This window comes from Kwoniella pini, chromosome 1 (assembly GCF_000512605.2).
Source record: "Kwoniella pini CBS 10737 chromosome 1, complete sequence".
NCBI classification, from domain to species: Eukaryota; Fungi; Basidiomycota; class Tremellomycetes; order Tremellales; family Cryptococcaceae; genus Kwoniella; species Kwoniella pini.
The window spans coordinates 3,292,171-3,306,895 of record NC_091716.1 but is presented as its reverse complement, the minus strand read 5'-3'; the positions used below and the strand labels follow the sequence as shown (position 1 = coordinate 3,306,895).

The window sequence follows — 14,725 nt, the reverse complement described above, 5'->3', positions numbered from 1 at the left end:
TTCCCGAAGGTAAGAGTATGAAAGGTAGGGCATCGGTAAGCAGAACAAGGAGGCACAGGAGCAAAAATGGAGCAGTCAGCCTGGGTGTCGTTATGTAGCGGATCTTTCAAGAAATGGAGGAAACAAAGTCTCACTCACGAGAATGTAAACAAATATGAAGCCCTTTAAAAGTAATGTTTGAGGATGCGTAGAATACCCCGTGGACGGTACAAGAAGCAGGTTGGCTGGAACAAGGGGTGTTTACCTAAAATGAAAATCATAATTCAGCTTTGGTTCAGGCATTGTTTGGCGCAAGATGAGACACTGAATGCCCATCTGATGGGAAAGACAGAAAAACACCTACCGAATCATGTTATTTCTCTGATCAATTGATCGCTTGAGATGAATGGTTGATAAGAAGCTATGACTTCACCAAGTTATAAAATTCCGTTTAAATTCACAAAGATGCAGCGTAGATCCTTTTTAAGAACAAATCAAGCGTAAGGGCGGAATTCGATGAAAGAACTAGCTAATCGGTGAATAAGCCGAGCTGTAGTCAGCAATTAAGATCAACTCCGAGTACGGAATCTGTCGCAAGAGAATTGATATAGTCGCAAGGTATATTCCCGGCAAATACAAACATCGATTGAACCGTAAAGAAAGGATGTGTGTTTAACAGATACTCACCCTTTTGTTGATTCTTTCCCAGTTCAAGATAACGCACGAGTCAAATGATCCTTAATCTCAAGAACGTTCCCTTCCTACCCACTTTACTTCTCACTTGTCACTTTCTGCTTGAATCTTGACCTCAAAGATATCCTTTGCTAGCTAACGATGATGGACTTGTTCCCTTTCCAAGAGATCCGGCGTACGAAAAATGGTTTCGGGTTTAGGTATTTGTTGTTGTTTGTTTTTCAGCCGAGACAAGTTGAAATGTTTTTGAATCTTCAAAACACGGTTGTATCACTTAATTGATTTGATTTGGATCGGATGTTTTTGAATCTTCTTGGGTATGACTGAACGATCAAAATATACTAAATTTGTTGATTTCGTTAAAATGAATGCGAATGTTATGAAGAAATGATTAAACTGAAATAGTAATACGAGGCTTGACGGCCGATAATTATAGTGTGTTTACCGATTATTTTATTATGTTACACAATGATATATACATATATATACAATGCAATGAAAAATCTAGTTGAATTGATATCGATCAATGAAAGATGACAAAAATAATGATAGATCAATGACGAAAAACTAAAGAATCAATTATCAGAATATAAAAAGCATCATTCACAAAACGCAGTATTTACCAATCCCGCATTTGTTGAATTCCTCAATTTGTATCATGATACATTTATTCACTTCTCGGTCAAAGAAAAGGTAAAAAGTACCTTAAAAGGGTAGAGTAATTGCATATACGGCATGACGAGAAGATGATCTAAATCCTGCGTAAAAACAAGAAAAAGCATGGGAAGAAAAGGGTGAGCATATGATATCTCACTTTATAGTGAATTTTAACGGAAAACACTTGGTATTAAAAGTTATGATTTACGTTATTCTTCTTTTGGTTATTTTCCGAATAAATCAAACTAAAAATGGGTGTAAAAAGTTTATTTTGGTTTCTTCAACGGCAACCCCGAGCTTTTTAAGCTCGCTTATGAACTACGACTTCGTTCTTCAACAGGAACATAATTATAGTCAGCAGCTTCTCCTACAACAATTTTCACATCTACATGTGAGAAATGGCTTCCCATCCTTGTGCTCGCTCATTAAGACTTTGCTCTAGATTCTACGTTGCAAAATGATTGGGACTCGCTGATTGGGTGAAGTATCAAAGTATGCTAAAAGATATTTTCGCTTTTATTTTCAAACGAAATATCACGTTATCATAAATTGAATTTGCATACTACCGAAAAGTGAAATGTTGCTTTGTGATTAGAAATGTTTTAGCTTATGATCACATGTAATCCGATATACACTTTTCAAAGGAATGCTATACAGATTCAGCATTGCATAAGGAATAAAGAATGAAAGCTCACAATTGAGCATAATGAAGAAGATATCCTGCATTCATTGCTACGTTTTGAAGAAATCCTCCAGACAGTAAGTATGATGATCACTTGCCGCATCTGATTGAGAAGATGCTCGATCTGTATATAGGAATCATTTCATCGAGAAGGATGCCAAGGCTTGACATTCCATTCAGGGATTTTAGGAAATATGACGTTGAAACTATCCTCTTCCCATACTAGCGTATTTTAAATATCTCCGATAAATATTATACTCGGCTAAAACGAACCAACACGATCAGTCAATTACGGAAAACCGGAAGTACCTTTACGATATAACTTTGTACGAGATGAGAAAAATCTTTAGAAGAATTCATTCGGACCGACTTGATTGATATGTGAGGAATCCTCAATTGTCCGTTCTAAGATCTTGGAAATCTTTACAGTCGTAACGATTAACATAGCTATCGTGATGGAATGAAGACAGAAGGACGAAATGGTCTTACTAGAGTGACTGAGAACAGGAAGATTGATAACTATGAGTACTCCAGGCCTATCAGATATGGCTCAAGCAGAATGATCGAAAGCGCGCGTGGTGTAAAGAAAACATAAAAATCATTCGCCACTAGAATTATTTCGATTGATCGTCACCGATACATCCCGCTACGTACGCACGTTATCTCGAAGAAAGAAAGATCAAGTTTTGATAATGTAGTATGAATGCACTGCCCCACTCTCTATCGTACGATGTAAAAAAGATAAAATTCGCAGTAGCATTTTATTTATATATTACTATTACGCAAAATATCATATGATTTTTACACCGATAGCCTTTCAAATACCGAACAAAAAGATCTCTCCGAGAAATAACGTTAACGGAGATTTAACCATAATTGTATATATCCCGCAAAACATTCTTTATTTGTTACCGGTTTTATCTATCATTTTGCGATAAGGTATGTTGACTTCTTTTTAAGATGTGCACAAATATACATAGAATAATCTAATCTCATGTTAGATGTTTGAAATATTGATCTATTTTAGTTTGAGTAGGATCTTCTTGTTCTGAATCGAGACCATCCTCTATCAAGGTATCGTCTGGTATGTTTCGTACTGGGAACTTTCCACAAGGGCAATCCCATTCTTTCGGATTATCATTATGCTTCCATACTATATTACTCAAGACCGTATACCACATGCCTTCATAATCATCTAAAACCTCTTCTTCCATTATTTCATCTATAGCAGCTTGCCTATCTTTGTAATCAGGAAGTATAAAGGTAATATCGTTTCCTATCATTGTGGAATCAAAGTGTAATTCGTTTTCGAATAATTCATCCATTGTACATAAAACTGTACCACATAATTCTCCCAATATCGCAACAGTCGATTGATTGCTTTCATTCGTCAGTTCTAATATGATTTTCGGTCGAGGGTGCTGAGTCGCCCAGGGTGATCTGTGTTCTAGTATATTAAATATCATCTTTCCTAAATTATCGTATTTGACATGTACTTTGACCAATTCCAACTGAGTTATACTTTGATCTAAATTCTTTAATAATTCAGGTATGAAACAATCTAATTTACTTCCATCTCTTTCTCCATAATCGTTGGAAGTTATCTCTGTGATGGGCCAATCAAGACAAAGTGTTTTAGTTGACGAAAATGCTATGAGATGAATTAAGACGTCTAATCCTAAAAATCCAGTTAAACTTGCTGGATCTAATGATGGATTTAATATTGGTGTAATTACTCTTTTACCAATGCTCATATGAGTCAATCTTGGAAAGATTAGATCCATCTTATATAGAGTCCATAGTCTCAAAGTTTCATCCACCTTCTCTCCATTTCCCATGTCTAATATGTCTAATTGCTCAACATATTTTAAAGCTTTAATCACTCTTTCGCCATACACAGGTGATCGACCTTTCCTTATAGGATCAATTTCAAGTCTAATAAGACTTCCAAGAAGTTTGCATAGCCCATCTCCTGTGACTTCGACTTTTCGGTATACTATCGGTAGATAATCTGTGTAGAATGATCGGTTTAAGCGCAACACCGAACAAGGATGATCGGTCTGTAAATAATGAAATATGTGGTCCTGAAGTGGTAGTAATCGGTCCAGGGAGGTGATATTGTGTGTTGGACTCGACAGAATTGAGTGAGAGCCGTCAGAAGCGTCGTTCTGTACTTGTAACATAGCTGGGCGCGAAGCAAAAGCAAATCGTATTTGTCGAGTTAGATGAAGATGAGGGTGATCAGGTAGTGAAGCCGGATTAACGGCTTGTTCGGAGAAACAACAATCGGCTGCAGATCTCGGAGCTCCACCTCCACTCAGGGTTCTAGGAGTATCTCTGCTGTCGATTAGGGGAAGATCTCCATATTTCTTCATCATCAGCAATGCATACATTGATGATGTCGGAAGTGTAGCCATCTCGCCGAGTCTACAAAAATCAAGAATGTCAGCTCTATGTGAGGTGTACCTCTGTCATACAGGAGTCAAGGAGGGAATAACCGATTGTCGGTATATAACATGTTACATTCTCGATACCGTCGGAAATGATGTTGGTCGACGTGTGTATGATGTAGAATTGAAGGTCAAAGCGCAAAAGGGAAACTACAAATTAGCATGGGTGCTCCCTTTTTATCTTCATCGTCATTCTCATTGTTAATCATTGCTTCGACATCTTCTCCTTGCGATACTTCCGAGAACCAACGCAAGCAACGTCCCTCGTCAAGCTCCACACCGTGATCGGATGGGTTCATACGATCTGTTTGAGGTGTATTTGAAACTTCGTTCACGTCGTGAGCTAAAGAGAAACCAATTTTTGGTGAGTACAATGGCTTATTTATTCTTTATAAAGGAGACATTGATTAATGCTTGCCATATTGTAGCAAATCTGGCAATTGTTACATTCGAACCTTCATTAGATCCCTTTCCTAAACGTCAACCTTGCCTTCAATCCGTCAACACACACATATCACCTCAATATGCCGTCCTCCCGCAAGAACAAAACAAAGCAGCTCAACGAATTCGATCGATTTGCCGAGTCATTTCAGAAACTTCATCCAGTTCATTACCAAATTTTCGATATGCTTAAGCAAGAATTTCCCCTCGCACTAATCAGAACTTGTCGAGCACTTTATGACGAACTCATACCTCAGATCTACGAAAGAATCACTATCGGAGACGCAGACGATCTCGGAAGCATAATTTATAATATTAATGTCGAATGGAATCCTGACGAGGAGTTCGATGAAGAAGGTGATGGAGACGATGAACAGGTTAATAACGAATTCCCTATATTCGATTCCAAAAACAAAGCTCTACAATTTACAAAGTATATCAAATTCGCCAAGTCAGACGGAGCTACCGAATTCGTCTCAGAAGCGCAATATTGCGAATCTCCCTGCGGCTGTGATTGTCAAGAAACATACAACTTGGTTTCACCCATCTTTCCAGTCGTCACACATATTAGCTTGGGAGAGGATGTAGTGAACAGACTAGTGCAGGCGACAGTAGCGAAAGAGGAGATTTGCAGTTGCTGTTGGGACTTTTCTCATCGTTTAGACGAATTCATCGATTGTCTGGCCTACCACACTTCTGAACAGCTCGAGACATTATGCATGGAATGGCCAGAAAGTTGGATTCATCAAAATTCGAATGAGTATGAGGATGAAGAGGAGGCTGAGTCTGACTACGACGAAGATTGGGCCATCAAGAAAGGTATGAGTAAACTTTTGAATGAGCTCTGTAGCAATCTCCCCTTGAAGCATGTCATCATTCATTTAAATAAACAGCAATTGATAAATTTCGACTTGATGATATTTCCTGGCATGGCGGATACCAAGTTCGACTTTGTCGATTCAGCAAGGTGGGATAAAGCCAAATGCATCAAGACCTTATGGGATCACTATCGGAGAGCATCCAGAGAAGAACAAGTGGATAATTTGCCCTTGAAATATTGCTTTCCGTTCTCCAAATCACCTGAAAAATATTTTACCAGGATCCGCGAAAAAGTCAAACCTTCTCACTTGGTCAGATTCGAGCATTTCCGCCAAAAGCTGATTTGGAACGATTATACGTGTGAATGTCGTGATGACGATAGCGAAGATGACTGGGTCTGAACCGAGCTTGGTGAGCTTGATTGATTTGAGTGAATAATAACATCCTGTACTTGTCTGTGAATATACCTAGCATGCATAGGTTCATGTCAATTGGTTACGACATTATCCCGTAAATTCAACCGGGTTACATTACAGCATTGTGAGATCCCAAAAGTTTGAGACACTTCAATGGGTTCATACAATGCAACACCAGGCCTTTGACCTGCTCGCCCTAAAACATGCTGAATTGTGTAGGAGAAGAGCATATCATGTTGTTGGATAGAACGTCAAAACTGTCACCGAACTGTTTCGTGACGCTTAGATCTAGTCACCTCCTTTAGGTATTTTATGAAACCAGTATACACCGCTTCCCTATACTGAAACCCGAACTACAGTATATCTCCCTTTCAACCGTGCTACTTTGATCTAAATGCATACATCAATCCACGTTGACTGCATATCAGGGTCTCACCCAGAAATCTACCTCTGACCTGAGCAGATACAAATCTGTTGCACATGGTATCACCACGTCACTTCGGCATCGGATGATCCAAGCAAGGATAATAGACTACATGACATATGCATGGGGTGAACATGATCAATGCTACTTGTTTGCTCTGACTATTCAATACAACTTGATGCTACAATTAATTATTCTACAATATAGTGGCTTTTACATTTGATCTAATTAATCTAAATCGGCCAAGGATCCATCCTCATGTAAGAGTCGTAAGAACTGATTGTAACGAGACGAGATCGTATCAGTTCACATTGTATATCTAAGCTTTCGAGGCGTGATATGAAACAGTGCTTACACTAGATTGAAGTGTCCTGAATTCTCCAACAGTCTCGATACCTCGTATATGAGGTATCTTGCTAAGTTCCAATACAGATGAACCACGCTTCGAAGTTGGTTTATCACCTATAGCTGATTTTTTACCTGGAATATGGATTGCGCATTTACTACACTGCTATATTAGTAATGCACAGGAGACTCCGACACGTAACTCACTCTTCAGGTAAATGATATAAATTCAATAAATGATTTTTCAAAATCACAGCCAAACTCATGATCAAACTTGATTTTGCCATATTGTCCAATTGGACAATATCGTTCTTCCTTTCATATCCTGGATCAGCAGTGTGAATACCGAGATTTGCCATTCTGCCAAATATGGGTTCGTTAGGAGTTAAAGACTCAAGATTGATCTTTTCCATAATTGATATTAGATTGGTAGCTGTCGAGATAACTTTTTGTAGACAGACTACGATGGTCATTGGTTCTTCTTGTAATTTATACTCTAACGTAGAAAGATTTTCCGCCAGGTAAAGCACAAATCCTGGATCCTACGGAGAATGAGAAGAATGGTTTCAGTAAAGGTGACAAAGGTGTCCGAATAATTAGATCAAATGCATTACTCACCAGGTCATTGGTATTATCCGAGTCGAATGCCCTGCACAAAGCTTTCAAGAAATCATGCCTCCATACTCTTTTCTCACTAAGCAGAGTATACCAGTTCTGCAAGAGGGCAGTTCCATTTCTATGACCGGTAGGTTCAGAGGTGATAGTCCGTTGATAAGCATAAGAAGCTTTGGCGGATTCCATAAATAGAACAGTGACTAGTGAAGCGTGTTTCTGGTGAAGAGACGAGTGGAGAGCGATCGCTCGGTCCGATATATGTGGGTCTGAGCAGGTCTCCAAGGTCACCAGGATCGGCACGGTCTACGGTCCAGATACATAAGCGTGAGCCTCTGAGGCATAACGATATCGAGATGTAGGCAAGCTCACATGGACTGGGGAGTACAATCCTTGATTGACAACGAAGGTCAAAATGTCTAGAGCGGCATTCTGGGTTGGCGGATTCTGGGATCGAGCACATTCAAAAATTTGTTCAATATTATTTTGTACTATGCTCGTAGAGTAGCTGACACACCAAGTAAGCTAAGAGCTTCCGCCCAAGCCAAGGTCTGTAAGCTTACTCGGAATCCTGTAGCTCCTTCGCATCTCCTCGAAGCATTTCGACTCCCGTATCCTGCTTCTCCTGTCTACCTTTCCTGTTCTTTCCATCAGGGTTTGCGGATCTCTTGTCCACTTCGGAAGCGAGGAACTCGTGAATCACACCAAGGAGTTGAGCGCGATTGTCTTCATTATTGGAATTGAAAGTATCCTGCATCCATTCACTAGTCTCTTCTCGTAGGAGTAAGAAAGGGTAAGATCGGAATAAAGAGCCAATGCAAATCGTAGCCGCGTTCTGGAATGACGGTAATTTGGACAGATCAAGGTAAGTCTCGTAGAAGTATTCCGAGATTGGTGATGAAGCAATTTTTCGCAGCTCCAAGTCGACCACTGTAGCAAATCATTGTCAGCTGTCTTGTGGCAAAAGATCAAGTAATTTCCTAGCTGATACGCACCATCATCCTCTTGAGCTATGTCATCAAGTCTACATCCTTCAACAATCAAGGCAGTGATATACAGCATCATGGAGGCAGCTTGACTAGAAGCAGACGTAGTACCAGTGTTGAGAAATTGGTTTCGAATGGGCCGGATTTTGGCTATAAGAGTTAAGCTATCATCAATATATGCCTATCTGTACTGAAAAAGATCGAACCTCACCCTCACATGCCCTGAGGACGTTGATCAGTTTGCTCCAATCCTTAGTCAAGTAATTGGTGACGGCGCAGAAGCACCCGATCGTTTCTCGTAGAGCTTGGAAACCTCCAGCAGGTTTGGAGATCATCGGCATAAGCTTCTTGGTCAAGTCGGCAGCGAAGCTTGAGGCTGTTCGAGGCATTGAGGGTATGCATTTTCGGAAGATTTTCAAGAGCAATTCGTTCGTAGCTTGATCATCCGCCTAATTCGATGTGGCACAATTAGCTTTCTTTGCCCAGCGGCAACTAGATTCTGGAAGCTAGGTGCTCACGTTCGCAGGAGGGCGGAGATAAGATAGCAGGACGCCAGCTTTCTGCGTATCGATTTGACTCGGATCACTCGCACACAAAAGCCAGATTGCCCTTATGTGTGAAAGAGAATCGAAATCGACTGTTTCGGTGGCATCGATTAATCGAGTTATCAGGACGTCTATCGTTTGACCAAAGCGAGTCTTGTGATTCGTCACATCGCATTCTTTCGATACCTGCTCAAACGATCAGCGAGCTCTTTACTTAGTAAAGAATGACGACAAGCGGGGAACTTACCCCACTCATAGCTCTTTCCAACGAATCACTGCTTCCCCTAAAATCACCTAATATGTCTACCAAAAGCCCAGCAGTATCTTCTCGAGACGAGTATAGGAGTTCAGTGAGGGTTTTAACGGCAAGATCCTTATAACGACATGTCAGCTTGCTCCGATCCCAAGGACCAAAAGGTAATCCTTGCTGACCTTGACACCTTCATCTTGATCATCGATTAAGTCAATCATCTTACAACAAATGTCCACTTGAATTTCCCTTGAGTCCATAGTTGGGAAAATGCCTTTAAGCAGCTTGATGACCCTTTTTCTTACTCCAAGACCGGTATCCTGATTGGTATAGCAGTCAGATTAGCTGCCTTGAACGAAGGAAAAGGCTCGGTTTAGCTTACCATAGCTCTTTGAGCGATATGAGGATAGTATTCTGCTGCCAATTTAGGTTTCTGTACAATATACTTTCCAACTAACTCGACAGCAGCATCTCGGACCGCAGGTGAATGGTCAGACAGTCGATCTTCTAGGGCTTGACGAATTTGAGGCTGTCCATCGTGACGCGATGATCAGCTTGTTTTTCGATATTTGAATGAGCAAGATCGCTTACCAAGCCTAATACTTCGGGATCAACCACTATGACTGATGCAACACCCCTGAGAGCTTTTGATCGCAATCCGACAGCAGAATTATCCAGAACACCCAGTAAAGCCATCAAAATAGGGTCGATGGCATTCTGAAGCTGTCTTCCACGAGAAACAGCTATTGAGGCAGTAGTCGCGATTTCGCCCTGTTTCGGATCACTGTGCGGCCGCAAATTAGCTCAATATGGGGAATGTGGCATACGGACGTACTGCACTTCGAACAAATGTTCATCGGCCATCCAAATGTTTCTCAGGGTACTCTTGAGCGTAGCAGCAATCGTTTGCAGATTCAGGCCGGTGTCCTGAGCTTCTTCGCTTTTCTCTGCGGCCAATTTGTCGACGACAGAGCCGACTTTCTTAATACCACTTTGTAACTCTTGAGCCCACACAATGGCAGCCATATCTCGCGAAGACTATGTAAATCGTGAGAAGGATATTCGTGAATCGCATTGGCATCGGAACTCACACTCAGAGAATTGTCTTCCCTTGTTGCAGAAGACAAAAAGGTCAAGATTTTAGATTGTGCACCTATCAGCCTGGTTAAGCCCATCATATCGACATTGGCAATCACCTGATCAAGCTAGTCAGCTCCATCCTACCCAACAGCTGGATCTGGACTGACCTCGTCCAGGGTAGCTATCTTGGTGTCATCCAGCATCTCCAAGCCCGAGCTTTTGAGCTTAGCAGCTATATCACCTAGATAATCCAAGGCGATACCTTTCGATGCGGTAATCTCAGGTCCAATCTTCTGGTCCTCCAGCGCCGCAATGAGGATTCTAGAGAATACTGTGAGATACAGGGCGGCTCCTGGCCATTCGGGTCGGTACAAGACCGTCATGAGGTCGCGTAAGAACAAATCGAGAATGGCTTTATATTCGGTGTCATGCGAGGTTTTGGTCGCTTTCGTACTCGTGGATCTGTTATGACCGTGAGCTTCTGCTAAGGATGTCTGCAGGAATCCAAGAATAGCTCACTTCTGCACCAAGTACCCGCCTACAATTCTAGCTGATTTTAGAGCACTGTCAAGTGCACTTGCACACATTCTCGTTTCCTGCTTCTGATGTCAGCGGATGCTTCTATTATCTGAAACACACTCTGGCTTACCTCTTCTTGCACTTCCATCTTTTGGGTGTCAGTGCCCATCATTTCTGCCTCAACGGCGTTAGAGTGTAATTTCCTGACTCGGTCGATAGTGCCATGCGCCGAAGCTTGTATAAGTTGAAGCAGCAAGGCCGAGATCGTATGTATTGATCTCCCGTTTGGCAATCTGCCGTCCTCGTTAGCTAAGGATCGGATATGGAACAGCTGGAAGTGAAACTCACTCGAATTTATTTTGAGCATGGTTCTGCTCCGGTATCCTCACTAAAGAGCTCAATATCTCTTCGACAATCCATTGTCGCTGTTCCTCGTATCTGGCAAAGGTCTAATGGAAGACCAGGTCAAGCTAGGTCAGCTGATATCATATCACGGTACGTCTGTGGCTTACCCCTCTGAGACAACCCAAAGCTTCCATCTTCAGCCCTTTCATGACTCCTCCGCCTTCCTTGCCACCAGTATCCTTCTTGGACCGCTTCAGAACGGGTTCATTGACGAAGAGAGGTCCAATTGCCAAGTACACAGTCTGGATGATCAAAGAATCCGAGAGAGCGATCTGAGGCCTACTAATCATTGAGGTCAAGCGGGGTATGGACGAAATGACCGAAGCTGCTATAGCCGATAGAACTGGATGAGCAAAATAGGGTGATAACGCTTTTGTTTTCCCCCTTTTCACTGAATTACTTTCAACCTGAACAATGTGCGAAAGATATGTCGACGAGATTTCTACATTCCCATCAGTCATCTTTCTCATATCACCAGACAGATGGATAAACTGGAAGCTCACTTTCGCCTGCCAATCCCTCTATTATAGGGAAAATGGTTTTCTCCATCTGTTCCTTGATGGTACTGACACACGTCGACAGAAGATCTTCGGAGTACATCTTCATGATCATAATCAGCCTAACTAATGCAATAATCGGAGATCAATGAACTGACCTGTTTGGATAGACCTTCGGAATCAAGTAGAACCAGCACACATTCTGCAGCAACCACACCATTTCTCACTCTAGCTAAACTATTTTCGTATTTTTCAATGACATTGTCAGATAGGGTTTCGACATGATCATGCCCGTTGGTATTATTTATTTGAGAGGTCTTGTCCTTCTTCTTCTTCCCTTTTTCTTCTGAATTTGCAGACACCTTTTTTCCTTCAGAGAACACAACTAAATTTTCCGTATCCCTCATATTCCTCTCCAAAAGCCTCAAGATATTGCTCAATGATTCTTCTTCCCATTGACCAACATAAGTATTGGCTGAGGTATGCCTTCTTCGAGCAGATTGGATTCTGGTCACGTGAGATGATATCTTCTTCATTGTCTCAAAAGAGAGAAGGGTTGTAGATCCGTCTTTCGTGATGGTAGAAAAGAACCTGCTTCCTGCTATATCGCCCGATGTAGGATTAGAGGGAAACGTATCGGATTCTTCGAAGACGTCTTCCAGCAGATTTTGCAGTCTCTGCCATATACCTAGAGATTCCATCAGAAGCTTCAGACTCGCAAGCCACGAATGAGGAGATTATCGAGGAGAGATCGACTCACTGCGTATATCCCTTTCACCAGTCCGTCCACTTCCTTTAGGCAACGGTGCTACATTGTTTGGTGGACTTTCATTCCCTTCCCGATCTTCCATTTTCCAGTCTCCAGTTCCATCTTCGCCCCAGTCCACTCCATCATCATCTTCATCCTCGTCATCGTATAGAGCTTGCTCTTCCCTGCTGACTTTCCTTCGCGTGGGAATGACGACTTCAACAACCTTCTTGACTTTCTGGCTTGCTCTAGGCGTCTCGTCATTGTCATGGCTGTTACTCCTCTGGTCCCTCATACTCAACGAACCGAGTTCCATGTCCGGCGTTCTACGTATTTGAGCCAGAGAAGGTGATATATCTCGGGAAGAGCTTCGGCCTATCCGACCGTTGTTGTTCCTCGATTTCTTGGTTGGTGAAGGACCTAGAGGATCAGGTGAGGATACTGGACTAGATCGCATTATCCTCTCGTGAGTTGGAGTGGAAGCGACAGATGAAGGGGGATTCGGGGATCTCATACTGCCCATTGAATTGGACAGTCGTCTTGGTGAGGTTCGTCTTTCTCTCGATGGTCCAGCTTGAGCCTGAAGTACATTCTGAAGCTGACTTTGTGAAGGCACCGGTACCGAGATTGGCTGAACGCTCTGAGGTGGAATGTTCGGGATTGTGGTTGTGAGCGGTATGGCTTGAGCCCTATTCCTCGATAAGGTATCATTGACGAAGTGATTGAAGAACTCTTGTGGACTTGATTGGAAAGTTGGAGGATTGCCGTGGAGATTAGAAGAATCACCGTTGATGGAAGAAGGGGTATGCAGTTGACGATTTTGAGCTGAAGCAGGCTGGGGATGTGCTGGATACGAGGGAAGAAGGTTATAGGGTATCGGGATAGGTTGAGAAGTCGGAGTAGGTGGCTGATAGTGGGAAGGATCATAAGGACTGTACATAAGATGTGGCGTAAGCTTGTGTCATACCAACAGGTACACAGATAGATCGGCAGTATGAAAATATTTTTAAATCTGTACTGACTGCCGGGAATAAGCATTAGCACCATTCGCACTGAGAGCTTCCCTCAATCTAGCTTCAGCAGCTTGTTGCATAGCCCAATCTTCGATTGTAGTAGGGTTATCCAATCGATTGAAGACCTCAGCGTACTGAGGATACAATTCGGACGAAGACGGAAAAGGAAGATATGTAGTCGTATGTGGTGAGAGGTGTTCAGCGACTATAATTAGGGATCCATCTTTTAGCTATCATCAAAAAGTCAGAGAGTACTTGCAGACTGACCTCTCGCTGTCGGTGCGTAACTCATAAATGGATAAACAGCTAATAAGTTTGAAGGATCTTCATACGTTCCTTCATATTGTTGTTGTTGTTGTTGTTGTTGTTGCGAATGTCCATTAGAATGTGAAGATGAATTTTGACTATGATCATTAGGATATTGTTGATTAGTAGGAAATTGTGACATTCTTGACAAATGATTGAAAGCTCTCCTCTGACTTAAAGCTTTCACCAAATGTTATTTATATTATAAGTTGATTAGATTTGATATTATACTTTTTAAATATATTAATCGCGTCTTGTCAACTTGACATCAACCGAAACCAAAAGTCAATTGCAACTTGAATTGATCGGGAAATACGTCAACCGAATGTGGAGGGAAGGATAAATTCCCACGTGTCAAACAATCAATGAAACAAACCAGCAGATTATATTACATAATCATCAAATTCAACCAAACTTTTCACCAAATCAAACTTTGTATGCGAATACCATTCAGTAGTTTATCTATTTTTTCTTCTTTCTTCTTTCTTTCTTTTTCTTTCTTTTATACTAATCGCACTTCGTTAATCTGGTCTTTACTTTTTTTACAGTAGTAAAATCCTTTCAAATAGTGCGTATAGTAGTGTTTAAATTTATATTAAGCTTGGTTTCGTTAGCTGCTGGCCCTATCTTTTCTTTTTGAAAAGATATTTTTAATAGTCAGTCTCTTGATAGTAGCCTTGCAACATCTTTTATATATGAATTCTTCATCATTATACCAATATGCATCATATATAATACATTAGACAAAATCCTTTTGATCTCAGCCGGTTATAAGCAGGTGATGGATAGAAGTCTCATAGTACTTCACTATACTTGCTTATAGTTCGAAATCGGTATAACAATCACTGCACACGTTGA

The 14,725-nt window shown here is 41.4% G+C and overlaps 3 protein-coding genes across 3 annotated transcripts; 1 reads left to right on the top strand and 2 right to left on the bottom strand.

Annotated features, from left to right (window-relative positions):
- Positions 1-3,003: 3,003 nt before the first annotated feature.
- I206_101260 (uncharacterized protein) lies at positions 3,004-4,428 on the bottom strand (the record flags this gene model as incomplete). Its single annotated transcript, XM_019151847.1, has 1 exon — positions 3,004-4,428. One exon carries the CDS (start codon positions 4,426-4,428, stop codon positions 3,004-3,006), a length of 1,425 nt encoding a protein of 474 aa, XP_019013985.1.
- Positions 4,429-4,985: 557 nt separating this feature from the next.
- I206_101259 (uncharacterized protein) lies at positions 4,986-6,122 on the top strand (the record flags this gene model as incomplete). The annotated part of the gene is made up of 1 exon (XM_019151848.1): positions 4,986-6,122. The coding sequence occupies one exon, from the start codon at positions 4,986-4,988 to the stop codon at positions 6,120-6,122; it is 1,137 nt and encodes a 378-aa protein (XP_019013986.1).
- A 667-nt stretch (positions 6,123-6,789) lies between these two features.
- Positions 6,790-14,009, bottom strand: I206_101258 (uncharacterized protein; the record flags this gene model as incomplete). Its single annotated transcript, XM_070202356.1, has 25 exons — positions 6,790-6,837; positions 6,917-7,064; positions 7,114-7,448; positions 7,525-7,824; positions 7,891-8,026; positions 8,082-8,448; positions 8,514-8,654; positions 8,716-8,953; positions 9,023-9,235; positions 9,297-9,422; positions 9,482-9,619; positions 9,682-9,828; positions 9,891-10,083; positions 10,135-10,337; positions 10,391-10,495; positions 10,547-10,841; positions 10,899-10,981; positions 11,029-11,191; positions 11,247-11,347; positions 11,411-11,745; positions 11,807-11,903; positions 11,959-12,488; positions 12,561-13,480; positions 13,571-13,766; positions 13,829-14,009. The coding sequence occupies 25 exons, from the start codon at positions 14,007-14,009 to the stop codon at positions 6,790-6,792; spliced, it is 5,739 nt and encodes a 1,912-aa protein (XP_070058457.1).
- Positions 14,010-14,725: the final 716 nt, after the last annotated feature.